This window comes from Talpa europaea, assembly GCF_964194135.1.
Source record: "Talpa europaea genome assembly, chromosome: 7".
Taxonomy (NCBI): Eukaryota; Metazoa; Chordata; class Mammalia; order Eulipotyphla; family Talpidae; genus Talpa; species Talpa europaea.
Genome location: NC_140074.1, coordinates 10,225,682 through 10,238,651, shown reverse-complemented (window position 1 = coordinate 10,238,651; position 12,970 = coordinate 10,225,682). Strand labels below are relative to the sequence as shown.

Sequence of the window (12,970 nt, the reverse complement as noted above, 5' to 3'; positions counted from 1 at the left end):
TTAGTTTTTCACCCTGAGATGGTTATAATCCTTCTGAGCCCAATAGAGTTTGACAATTTTAATAACAGAACTCTCAGGTAATCTGAAAGTCCAGCAGTATTCTGGTGACAAGATTTTAGTAGGTTTATGGAGAAAGAAATACTTATTTAAGTGACTTTCGTCATGCCACACTGCTTCCATGTTATTCTCCTTGTCCTTCATGATTCCTTTGAAGCACTCCCTGGTAATATTGAGAACCTGAACAGGAGTGCCACCAAATACAGCAGCATGGTAATAAAAATCTCCCTCACCCATGGGTATATATGCTTCTGATAATGTACTTCTCTCATAAGGAAACTGGGTAGCATTTTTCTGATACCAATAAGCATGTAACTGAGCGACTGACTCTCCCAGGGTCTCCAGGCCATATTTCTTTAGGAAGATCTGATCCACATCCATGCAGAAGAGGAAGTCGACCTCGTATTGGATGTGCTCTGTGACATGCTCACTGATGGTCTTCATGCGCATCATGCTGACATCCTGCCATCTCTTCTCTCGCTTGATTTCAAAAACCTTGATTGAGCGGTGGGGACTCAGCGGCAGCCAAGGCATCTTGGAGGAGTCATCTATCATGACATAAATGATCACTTTCTGGCCAACCATGAAATACTTATCAGCAGTTGCTATAAATCTTTCCAAATAGTAGTCGATATACCTGTGATGTAAATAAGAAATGATTAAGCTCGTCTTCTTATATTTTGTGGAACCCATGTGATTGAAATTACACTGACTGTAATTTACCCAGAAATGCTACCGAGCAGCTGAGTATTAGATATGCTTCTTGAGTGGTATTTAAATAGTGTGAAAGAAAGTGAACTCATCTACCTTTCCTCTACCTGGTGGAGCTCCGTGGAGCGTAGAGAAGTTTGCCACAAGAGGGAATGTAACTTGGTGGGACCGGGAAACTGAGGGCCAGAGTTATCAGAGCAGTGGAACTTACTTTGGAGATTGTAAGCAAGAAAGGTCTGGGGTCATAGCAAGGGTAGTTACTCATGTCTGTGACTTGCTTCATGAACAGGCACTTATGTGTAAAAGGGCAGGAGTGGCATGGTCAGTACCCCCATTGTCTGCATGCTCTTATTTTGCCTTGAGCCTGCTGGACTGGAAAATAAAAGCTCATGTCTAGTCTTCCAAGTCAGTAACAGATTCTTGGAGTAATAAATGATCCCAGGTCAGTTAAAAAAAACCAGAAGTAATCAGATGTAACTCAGCTTTTTTCCAATAATGTTTTCATATTCCTAAAAATAAGTTCTGGATGTTGACCTCTGTTTTAAGAAGGAAAGCAGGTCGGGTTAAGAGAAAACTTTCTAGTTTGGAACATGTGAAATTAATAGGTAAATTATGAAAAATATCACCAAATATTCTACTGAGCTGGGAGCTAGCAGCTCAGATCCAAGGAAGTCTAATATATCCACAATTTTTTCATACTTTCAGAAATCTCTACCTTCTCAGGGGAGTGAGAATATTCTGCATTATCTTCTAGTAGCTTTATGGTTTCATCTCTCACATTCAAGTCTGTTATCCATTTGAACTAATTCTTTTTTTAAAAAAAAAGTTTTTTTTTTTTTTAAAGATTTATTTATTTATTTATACAAGCACTGGATACAGTCAGAAGCGCGGGAGGGTGAGAGAATTCACCAGAGCCAGAGTGGGGAGCAGAACAGGTAGACTGACGAAGTACACTGCTGAGGGTGGCAGGAGAGGTCTGCGCGCCCTGTGGGACCCTCCCCGGCGGCCAGGGATTGAACCCACACTGCAGAGGCTGCAGGCAGCGTCGCAGCCCAGCGCTCAACCACTGCGCCACTGGGGAGGACCCATTTGAACTAATTCTTGCATGATGTGATGTGGGGCTGTTTTGTGTTGGTCTTAAGTTTCTCTTGTTGCTCATGGCCCTGAACTTTTCAAAGAGTCCTGCATCAGTATTTTATAGAATGATCCTTAATCTTGGTTTTCTTAGGTAAAGTTGATCTTAATACAGTCACATTTATCAGACTTCTCCTTTATGAGTAGAATTTTCTGTGTCTTGATTAATTCTTTTTTATCATGAGTTCAGAAGCTTTTCCTTAAACTTTCAGACTTTAGACCACCTGGGGATTGATGTTTGTCTATGCTGTATAGGGGATATATTTCCCAGATACTCTCCATTTTCTCCAGCGTCATCTATGCAAGTCTTTCCTTACACATCTACAGTGCCATCACCAATTAATGCATGTCTTTAACATCATTTGCAAGGGACTTGGTTTTATTATATTGGCTTATTTGTTCATCCCTATCGCAAATTTTCATGTCTGAATGTTCCATAGAGATACTTTCAATCTGTTCTCTGTTTCAGTCCCTGCTATGCTCCAGATTTCAGAGGAACTTAATGCCATTAATCCCAGAGACTTTCAGGGGTTCTTTTACATACAGAAGGGGCTTTATGGCGAAGTTCATGAGGCTTTGCTTTCAGTGCCCCTTCACTTCCATAGCACCCTTCTAATACTCAGTATGTTCTGCTGAGGGAAGGCAGAAGGAAGCCGATGCCCCACCTGCATCCTGAAGATTGGAGTGCTGCCTGGGCATGGGGTCACTGTCCTGTCAGAGATGGGGGCGGGCAGCAACGGTAAGGGGTCAGATGGGTGTGGGGAAGAGGAACCAGAAAGTGTCCTCTGTAAGGATGTCTTCCTTCCTTCTTCCCTTTCTCTTTTATTGTTTTTTCCTTTTTAAGAATTATCAGTCTTTAATAATAAGTTACTATAAAGTTGATAAACTTTATAATTTTATTTTATTTTTTTAATTATAAATTTTATTTTTATATTCCCCATACAATTGCGACCGCCTTATTTTTTTTTTTTTTTTTTTTTTTTTTATTTATTTTTTTTTTTTTTAAATAAATTTTATTGTTATATTCCCCATACAATTGCAGCCCCCCCATTCTGACCCCAATCCCTCCCCTCCCGCCCCCCTAAAAGTGTCTCTGGTTCATAGTTTTTTGTTGATTTTGATTTTCACTATCTTATAGTTATTCATTTTCCTGGTCCCTTATTTAAGTTTTCTAGATTCCTGCTATGAGTGAGACCATCCGGTATTTTTCTTTTTCTTTTTGGCTTATTTCGCTGAGCATGATCCCTTCCAGCGCCATCCATGTTGCTGCAAATTGCATGTGTTTATCTTTTTTGAATGCTGAGTAATATTCCATGGTATATATGTACCACATCTTCTTGATCCAGTCATCTATTTTTGGGCATTTGGGTTGTTTCCAAAGCTTAGCTATTGTAAACAGTGCTGCTATAAACATAGGGGTGCAGGTGTTCTTTGGAATTGATGTTTCTGTGTCCTTTGGGTAAATACCTAGGAGTGGAATTGCTGGATCATATGGAAGCTCTATGTTTAGTAGGTCCAGAAATCTCCACACAGCTTTCCACAGTGGTTGGACCAGTTTGCACTCCCACCAACAGTGCAGAAGAGTTCCTTTTTCTCCACACCCTCGCCAACATTTGTTGTTGCTAGTTTTTTTAATATGTGCCATTCTCACTGGTGTAAGATGGTATCTCATGGTAGTTTTGATTTGCATTTCCCTGATGACAAGTGATGTTGAACATTTTTTCATATGCCTGTTGGCCATTTGCATTTCCTCTTCAGAGAAGTTTCTTTTAAGCTCTTCTGCCCATTTTTTGACTGGATTATTTTCTTTGTTGTTGTTGAGTCTCATCAGCTCTTTGCAGATTTTTGTGATCAGTCCTTTATCATTAGTGTTGGGTGCAAAAATGTTCTCCCAGTTGGTGGGGTTTCTCTTTGTTTTTGTTATTGTCTCTTTTGCTGTGCAAAAGCTCTTTAATTTGATGTAGTCCCAGCTGTTTATCTTTGCCTTCACTATCACTGCTTTGGGTGATGTGTCTGTAAAGATGTCTTTGATGTGCAAATCACGTAGTGTTTCGCCTATATTTCCTTCTATATATTTTATGGTTTCAGGTCTTATGTCTAGTTCTTTAATCCATTTTGAGTTGATTTTTGTGTATGGTGTGAGGTGGTGGTCAAGCTTCATTCTTTTGCATGTAGCGACCCAGTTTTCCCAGCACCATTTATTGAACAAACTTTCTTTGCTCCAATGCATATTCTTTGCTCCTTTGTCAAAGATTAGTTGACCATAAATCTGTGGGTTTATTTCTGGATTTTCTATTCGATTCCATTGGTCTGTATGTCTGTTCTTGTTCCAATACCATGCAGTTTTGATGATTATGGCTTTGTAGTATAGTTTGAAGTCTGGGAGTCTGATGCCTCCATTCCCTTCTTTTTTTTTCAGGAGAGCTTTGGCTATTCGGGGTTTTTTGTGATTCCATATGAATTTCATCAATAATTGTTCTATTTCTTTGAAGAATGACATTGAAATTTTGATTGGAATAGCATTGAATCTGTATATTGCTTTTGGAAGGATGGCCATTTTAATAATGTTTATTCTTCCAATCCATGAGCAGGGGATGTCTCTCCATTTCTTTGTGTCTTCTTCTATTTCTTTTAACAGTGTTTTATAGTTTTCTTTGTATAGGTCCTTTACCTCTTTTGTTAGATTTATTCCCAAATATTTGATTTTTTTTGTTTCAATAACAAAAGGGATGGTCTTTTTGATTTCTTCTTCTTCAGATTTATTGTTTGTGTATAGGAAGGCTACTGACTTTTGCGTGTTGATTTTGTATCCTGCCACTTTACTGAACTGATTGATGAGTTGAATTAGCTTTTCTGTGGAGTTTTTGGGGTTCTCTATATATAATATCATATCGTCTGCAAATAGTGATAGTTTGACTTCTTCTTTTCCTATTTGGATTCCTTGGACGTCTTTCTCTTGTCTTATTGCCCTGGCTAGGACTTCCAGTATTATATTGAAAAGCAATGGTGAGAGTGGACATCCTTGTCTTGTTCCAGATCTTAATGGAATTGCTTTCAGCTTTTCACCATTGAGAATGATACTGGCTGTTGGCTTGTCATAGATGGCCTTTATGATGTTGAGGTATGTTCCTTGTATCCCAAGAATTTCAAGGGCTTTTATCATGAATGGGTGTTGCACTTTGTCGAAAGCTTTCTCAGCATCTATTGATATTATCATATGGTTTTTATATTTCTTTTTGTTGATGTGTTGGATAACGTTGATTGATTTTCGGATGTTAAACCATCCTTGTGCCCCTGGAATGAATCCAACTTGGTCGTGGTGAATTATCTTATGGATACATTGTTGGATTCTGATAGCTAAAATTTTATTGAGGATTTTTGCATCAGTGTTCATTAGGGAGATTGGCCTGTAGTTTTCCTTTTTTGTGTTGTCCTTGTTCGGTTTTGGTATTAGTGTAATGTTGGCTTCATAAAACGTGTTTGGTATTGTCCCTTCCTTCTCAATTTTTTGGAAGAGTTTGTGAAGGATAGGCACTAATTCGTCTCTGAATGTTTGGTAGAATTCATTTGTAAATCCATCAGGTCCTGGGCTTTTGTTTGCGACCGCCTTATTTTGACCCCAATCCCTCCCCTCCCCCCCCACCCCCTGCCCCCCATAGAGTGTCTCTGGTTCAAACTTTATAATTTTAATTGAGTAATCTATACATTGTTCAATATCACCTAATTCTTTTTTGTACTTTGTTTATATGACTTTGGTGTTAAGATAACACTTGCTCATTAAAATGATTTGGGAAGTGTTTCCTCCTCGTCTACTTTTTGAAATAGATTGTGTAGAATCGATGTTAATTCTTTAGATATTTGGCAGAAACCTCCAATGAAAACAACTGGGCCTGAACACTGTGGGAATTTCAAAAAATTATAAATTCTGTTTCCTCAATAGTGATAGGGCCATTCAGATGATGTCTTTTATACTGGATGAGTTGTGGTAGCTTGTGCATTTCAAGGTCCATTTCATCTAAGTCTTAGAGTTTATATAGCATTCCCTGACTCTCTTTTTGATGTAAGATCTGGGGTGATATGCCCAGTTTGTTTCCTGATATTGGTAATTTGTGTCTTTTTTTTTTTTTTTTTTTTTTTTGGCCAGACATTCTGGATGATTGTGAATTTTACTGATTTTTCACAAAGAACCAGCTTTGGTTTCATTGATTTTTCTCTGTTGATTTTCTGTTTTTGGTTTCATGGTTTTCTGCTCTCATCTTTATTATCACCTGCTTGGTTTGCCTTTATTTTGTTCTCCTTTTTCTAGATTCTTAAGGTGATATTGTTGATAACCTCCCATTTTCTACAACAAAAAACACTGAATGTAATGAACATTGGTGTTACCTACCTTCCCACAGCAAACACAGTCAACCCCACAGTAATTGTATGTTTTGCGTAGTAATTTTCCAGTACTTCCTCGTTGTAAGAGCCATGCCACACAATCGGAGCTGACCAGTTGCTAGTCAAGTTCGAGGCTGTGCTATAAGAAAGACATTTGACTTATGAACAAAATACCTTTTACTAAAACAGTAGATGCTACCAGTGCATAAAGCACATGTCTGATGACAGCATTTTCCTTATTCCTAACCCACAGCCTTAATGGTTATGATAAACTGGAGAAAAAGCTTATCAGAAATGGCCAGATCGTTACAAAAATACATTTACAGGTCAGTTATTAGGTGATTTCAAGATCTTTGAGGACACGCCCAAAAACTGACATAACTGACATTTCCTCTTGTATTTGAACAGAATCTCCTGGTCTTGTACTTTTTGACATCGATTATTATCGGAGACCATATTTTGAAAAATGAACTTCCTGGTTTTCATAATCTAAAAGGCTGCCAGTACTAATATTACAGCATACTCTCAGAATCAACTTTTTCAGAACTCTGAAAGATATCCAAAGTTTTAGAACAACCAAGCAAAAGTTAAATTAAGAAAAAGGTGCCTCAACACAGCAGTAGGAAAGCTTTGTGGCACGTTACAGCCTTGTACCACCTCCCTCTCCTCGCTGTGGCTGACTGATTCTGGAGGGAGTGGATCTAATTTCCAAGGAACTGTTTTGACCTGAGAGTTCCCTGAGGGACTGACGCATTGAGTTTTCCCGTGTTTCATGTAACTCAAAATGCTCTCAAAATGGGCACATGGTTAAGAGGAAGGCATCCCTTGAAAATATTTTAAAAAGGAAAAAGCACTTGCTACCTGGGGCTAAAGATTAATCAGGATAAGTACCAGATTTACTGACAGAATGCTCTTCCAAACTTTTCCTCCCGTCAACATCCTGGGAGGAAAAGTTTGGAAGAGCATTCTGTCGGTAATAGGGCCCTCACATGATGCTGTGGATAATGAATTGCTGAAAAACCCATGCGTGTGTTCAGGGCAAGATGCCTGCTCAGGGAAGGTCACCAAGATGTCGAGACTTCACCTGTCTCAGAGTAAAATCTGTCAGACTGTTCTTGTTGAAGCCTTACTTTAGTTTATCTAATAAACTGTCTAATTATCACTAGTTCTGGGATCATGGTTTCAGTCCATAGGGTGGTGGAGCTATCCTGGAATTGATGGTGGTGAGAGTTACACAACAAGATTGTGAGGATGCTAAGAGCCACTGAACTGTATTATTTTTAAATTATTTAAATGGTGAATATTATGTTACGTGAATTTCACCTCAATAAAAAAACATAAGCTACAGAGAGAATTCCATAATATCTAACTGACACTGGGATTGTATCTAAAATATAAAGACACTGCCTTCAAATCTGTAAGAAAAACAATCCAATGGGGGCCTCCCCTGGTGGTGCAGTGGTTGAGCACTGGGCTGCAAAGCTGCCCGCAGCCTCTGCAGTGCCGGTTTGATCCCCGGCCACCGGCAAGGGTCCCACAAGGCGTGCAGACCTCTCCTGCCGTGCCCGCTGCTCCCCTCAGCAGTGTATTTCATCAGTCTGCCTGTTCTGTTCTCCTCTCTGGCCCTGGTGAATTCTCTCACCCTCCCTAGTACCCAGTGCTTGAATAAATAAATAAATCTTTAAAAAAAAAAAAATCCAGTGGGAATGGTGGGGGAGAGATGTGAATTGACATTTTACAAAAGTAAATAGCCAAGGGATCAATATTCTTATGAAAAGGTGTTCAACCTCAATGGTCATCAAGGAAAAAAAATGAAAAATGCAATGGAACTGAAGTGCATTAGATGAAAGGTTCTATTAATTATTTCAGAAGCTGTTACGAATTGAATTGTCTCCCACAAATTCCTATGTTGAAGCCGGAATCCCTAATGTGACTATTGGGAGATAGGGCATTTAGAGAAGTATTTAAGTTTTAATTGTGTCATGCGGGTGGGGCCCTAATCCCATAGAACTGGTGTCCTTAGAAGAAGAGGCAGAAACACCAGGGCTGTATGTGCACAGAGCAGAGGCCTGGTAAGGACACAGCAGGAAGACCACTATGGCAGTCAACGAGAGAGGCCTCAGGAGAAACCTAACTTGCTGCCACCTTGATCTTTGAACTTCAGCCTTTAGAAATGGAAGAAAAATAATTTATGTTGTTTTAAAATATACGCCCTTCCTACCAGTGCAGTGGTGGGAATTGAAGTTTACCAGTAGCCTGTATTTCATCCCCAGTATTTGGGTGTGAAAACATGTGTGGTTTTCTCCATTGTGCAGTTGCTGGGATGAACCATCGCCCTGAATTATGCACATTTGCCTTATGGTGTATTGTAGTGGGAAGTGTGGCAGTTCTTAAGTATGCCTTTCATAACTAAACCCTCCACACTAGACTCAGCTTTACTGTGCAGGCCTGGGCCTCTGCAAACCACATTTCTCCTTTGCCAGCAGGTTAGGCTCTGCTTAGAGAGGGCACTGGAGAAAAATTTCAAGGCTGGGGGAGAAAGGAACTTGCTCTTTCTTGTTTCTCTGGGTTTCTTGTCTGCATCTTGTTCTTGCAAGTCCCATTCCAGCCATGTGTTGTCACCACGGCAGTAGTGGTTCCTCAGCTGCTGTAGCAATTGAAAAGAGTTTTCAGTTTCACCCACACTTGCGAAACCAGTCTTGCTGTGCCCCTCCTTGCACGTCTTTTTTTTTTTTTTTTAAGATTTTATTTATTCATGCATACAATAGCTGGGGTGCAGGCCAGAGATGCAGGGGGGTGAGAGGATTCACCAGAGACAGAGTGGGGAACAGAACAGGCATACCGACTAAAATACACTACTGAGGGGAGCAGCGGGTGAGACAGGAGAGGTCTGCTGCGCCATGTGGGTCACCTCCCTGGCTGGCCGGGATTGAACTCATGCTGCAGAGGCTGTGGATTGCTTCAGTGTGGTGCTTAACCCCTAATTCCCTGCCCCTAGAGGCCTCTGTGGGGCGCAGACACACCTGGGCCTGTTGAGCGGCATCAGGTTTAAGCTTGATGAGCTTCTTCTCTAAGTTTCCAGGTTTAATAATCCCAGCCTCTTTCTTTTGTTTGTCCAGACTTAGGGGATATATCTACTTCCTATAGTTGTTCCCTCTATGACACCTGAGTTTTCTTTTTGGTCTTTCAAGTGATCTAGTTAACAACTTTATACAATTCTGTATATTAAATTCCCTTTTTAGAGCACTGGTGCACTTTCTGTGTTCTGATTACACTCTGACATATGTGATATTATGGGAGGATGAATCAGGGACCATTATCTTATCATGTTCTTCCCTGGATGTCTCCTGTCAGTGTTTTAATTAAGAGAAGTCCTTACATCCTGAAGCATCAGGGTGCAGGGTAGTTGGATAGGTAGATGGAGGCAGAGGGGCCACAGAAAAGCTGTTATATAAAAGAATGAGGTGCATAAAGAACTTCATTTGGGTTTGGTGATACAAGACTGGTCACTAAATAAATCAAACACATGCTTACATGTTTCCCTTGCCGTCACTACGACCTTTGAGTTCTAGCATCTAAACTCTTTCCTGAAGGATGTAGGTCCTAATATTTAGTCCCCATGTGGCTTGGACACTGCTATTTTAAAAAATGTAATCAAAGATCCATCAACATGCCCGTGTTCAGAATGTCAGTCGTGGTATTATTGCCACTTACTAGCTTCTACTGAGCACATTGAAGATTCATCCCACATGGATTAGATTTAAAATTCTTACTTGGGACTATACCAGTCTGATATCTGTAGTTCTGCTGGTTGATCATTCATAGACCTATCAGGAAAAATAACACAAAGCATCACACTCTATGTACTGCATTTGAGGTCACTGAGTGCCTATCAAGTGTGGATTATACTGTAATGAGATGTCAATGCAAGATAAGTGGGAAATTAATAAAGCCAAGCCCACACTGAACTTTGATGGTGGTAGCATGGAAAAACCATCATTTCCAACCTCAGCTTGACTCTGCCACCCAGAAGTCTTTGTGTTTCCACAGTTCTCTCATTCTTCTCATTCACAAAGAACATGGCAGCCATCAGAGGAAAACTCCCTCAGTGTTCTGCCAGTTCACTTCCAAGTTTACCTGTGCGGCCAATCTCCTTTTCCTTCTGGTGCAATGGAAATCTGTCCCTGCTTTCTGTCAGAAGTCAGCCTGAAACATCTTGTTTTCTCACGAGCCTTGATGTGATCATTTTTCCTAGAGCAGCTTCTCCTGGGCCCTCTGTCTGATCGCTTGCTTCTCTTCTGGACATTTTCCTGTAGAGTGTTTTATGTACACCCTCACTCCTCCCATGATTTAAGCTTGTATATTCAGTGGTGTTTTGAAGTCTTCTACTTGGATTTTGTACAGACACCACAAAATGAAGATCCTTAATGTTAAAGTCAGAATCTCATCTCTAAAGTAGTTTCTCTTCCTCTGTTGCTTTTGCTCACTGGATTCATTTGATTTGTCAAGGCAGAACTATAAGTCAGTCTATACTCAGAGACCTCAAAATCCCAACGCCACCCCTAAACCTTGCTGGTTTACATCTGAAACATCGCTGTGTACACAGGTAGGCGTGACCACAATTTTGGGTATGACTGAGACAGGGCCTTCTATCCAAGCGCCTGCTGCCATGGACAGCGATGCCTTTGGACCAGCGGGCTTAGTATGTTAAGGCATCCGGTGGTCAGGAGAACTGACATTGACAATAGAATGCTTGCTAAATGGTTCTACATTGAATACATTTTGCCAGACAACATGTTAATCAGTTCCTGCTCCCAGCCTCTGCCGCAGCACCTTCCTAGAATGCTCCTTCCTCTGCCCAGGGCTGGTCCTGCTTTTTTCAGGTGGCTGGACATTACTGTCCCCTCTCTTAACCAAAGCATGTCCAAGGGAAACACACTGTGCCTACTACATGAAACCCTTCTTGCTATATTATTTTCAGGCATAGCACAGCTCCCTGAAGTATGGAGTCACAATTTTAGTGGGGCGGTTGTACATCACAGAAGCATCAGAGATGAGGCCCCTGGACACAACAAGCATCAGAAAGGGAAATTGCCTTCACTTCACTGTGTGGGCTCCTATGACTGGAGGGAGAGATTGAAGAACAAATTATGATGTTGGCTCTTGCGCTATCTAGCGAAATTTTCGTCTCTGCACACATTCTGATTTTTGGCCTGGTTTTGTAGACGGCATGTGCTTAATGTAATCTCCTGAGTCTTTTAGCCAGGACTTTACTCCTGGTTGTTTGTCTGTGTTCTCCTGTATCATGTCCTCTTACCCAGTTCTGGCTTCTCCCTCAGAGATGGTCCCTTTAGCCTGCCCTTTCTTCAACTGCTACTGCTCTGACCTTCAACATTTGCAACTTTTGTTTGTGAAATTGCTTTGGTTTGCCCCCCTGCAGGAGCCAAGGCCTTGTCTTCCAGCGAGTCCTGTCCTCAAAGAAGAGTTATATTTGTAAATACTTACCAGCACTGATATACTCGCTGCAGTTTCTTTGGTCTTAGGAGAAATAAAAAGTATTATATTACTTTAAAACTTATATAAAGAGTTCCTATATTATAGATCACTGAAGTTATACTCCATCAACCCATTCATTTAATTACATAATTTTATTACCTAATATTAGCAAATATTTAATGAACACAAAATATTATGGACAGAATGTTTGGGCCCCAATTTACATGTTGAAATCCTAAACCCCAAGGTGGTGGCATTGGCCAGTGGGTCTTTAGGAGGTAATAGGTCTTAGGGTGGAGCCTCCAAGGATGAAAAATATAAAAGACTCCAGAGAGTTCCCTGGAGTCTCTCCCATTCCATCACACAAGCACAGAGCTAGAATACAGCCATCTGGAACCAGGAAGTGTTTCCTCACAAGACACCGCCTCTGCCTGCATCCTGAGCTTTCCAGCCTCTAGAACTGTGAAAAACAAAATTTCTGTTGTTCATAAACCACCTAGTCTGTGTTATTTTGTTATAGCAGCTCGAATGGACTGAGACACATACTTTGTATCAAATAACCACCACAGTTAAGTACCTCATAAGTATATCTTAAAAGAAATACCCTAATTCTTTGAAATGCGCATTAAAGAGCTTACGTATTATCATTAGAACAGTGAAATTGCTAATTGCCAAGAAAGTCTTTCTACTTATCTCAGATACCCAGAGGGATATGCTAAAGATTGTGCCTGAAGTCACCGACATTAAGGATTTTCTTAAAGAAGATGCCACCTATTTAAAAATGGCAGTTTCTCTTTAACATTTACAACCATCAACTGCTGGGTTTACATGGTAACTGTCTTGGGAGCTTGACATTGCCTCTCCTATGTGGACCTGTTAGCATTAATCCCATTAGCAACTAAGATCTTTTATGTGGAAGGCTATGTTTATGTTGATATATTTGGATATGCTTGGACTGATATATTTGGATGCTCATTTATTCAGGGGGTGAGTATTATACCTTCCTGACATACCAGATCCTTACCAAACACCCAAAGAATATATTCATTAGTGTTTTAAAGTTACCTGAAATGATGCTTTTTATGCAAAGCCCATAGAAGCAGTAAAAGCATTAACAATGGAATTATTCTTTTGTATCTCATTCTTCCCTGAGAGGAAGAAGAAAAAGATGAAAATAGATTAAAACACAATG

General features: G+C 40.3%; 1 protein-coding gene across 1 annotated transcript; it reads right to left on the bottom strand.

Annotated features, from left to right (window-relative positions):
• LOC311172827 (N-acetyllactosaminide alpha-1,3-galactosyltransferase-like) lies at positions 1–9,325 on the bottom strand (the record flags this gene model as incomplete). The annotated part of the gene is made up of 3 exons (XM_084236354.1): positions 1–694; positions 6,290–6,421; positions 9,306–9,325. 3 exons carry the CDS (start codon positions 9,323–9,325, stop codon positions 1–3), a joined length of 846 nt encoding a protein of 281 aa, XP_084092480.1.
• Between the last annotated feature and the right edge of the window lie 3,645 nt (positions 9,326–12,970).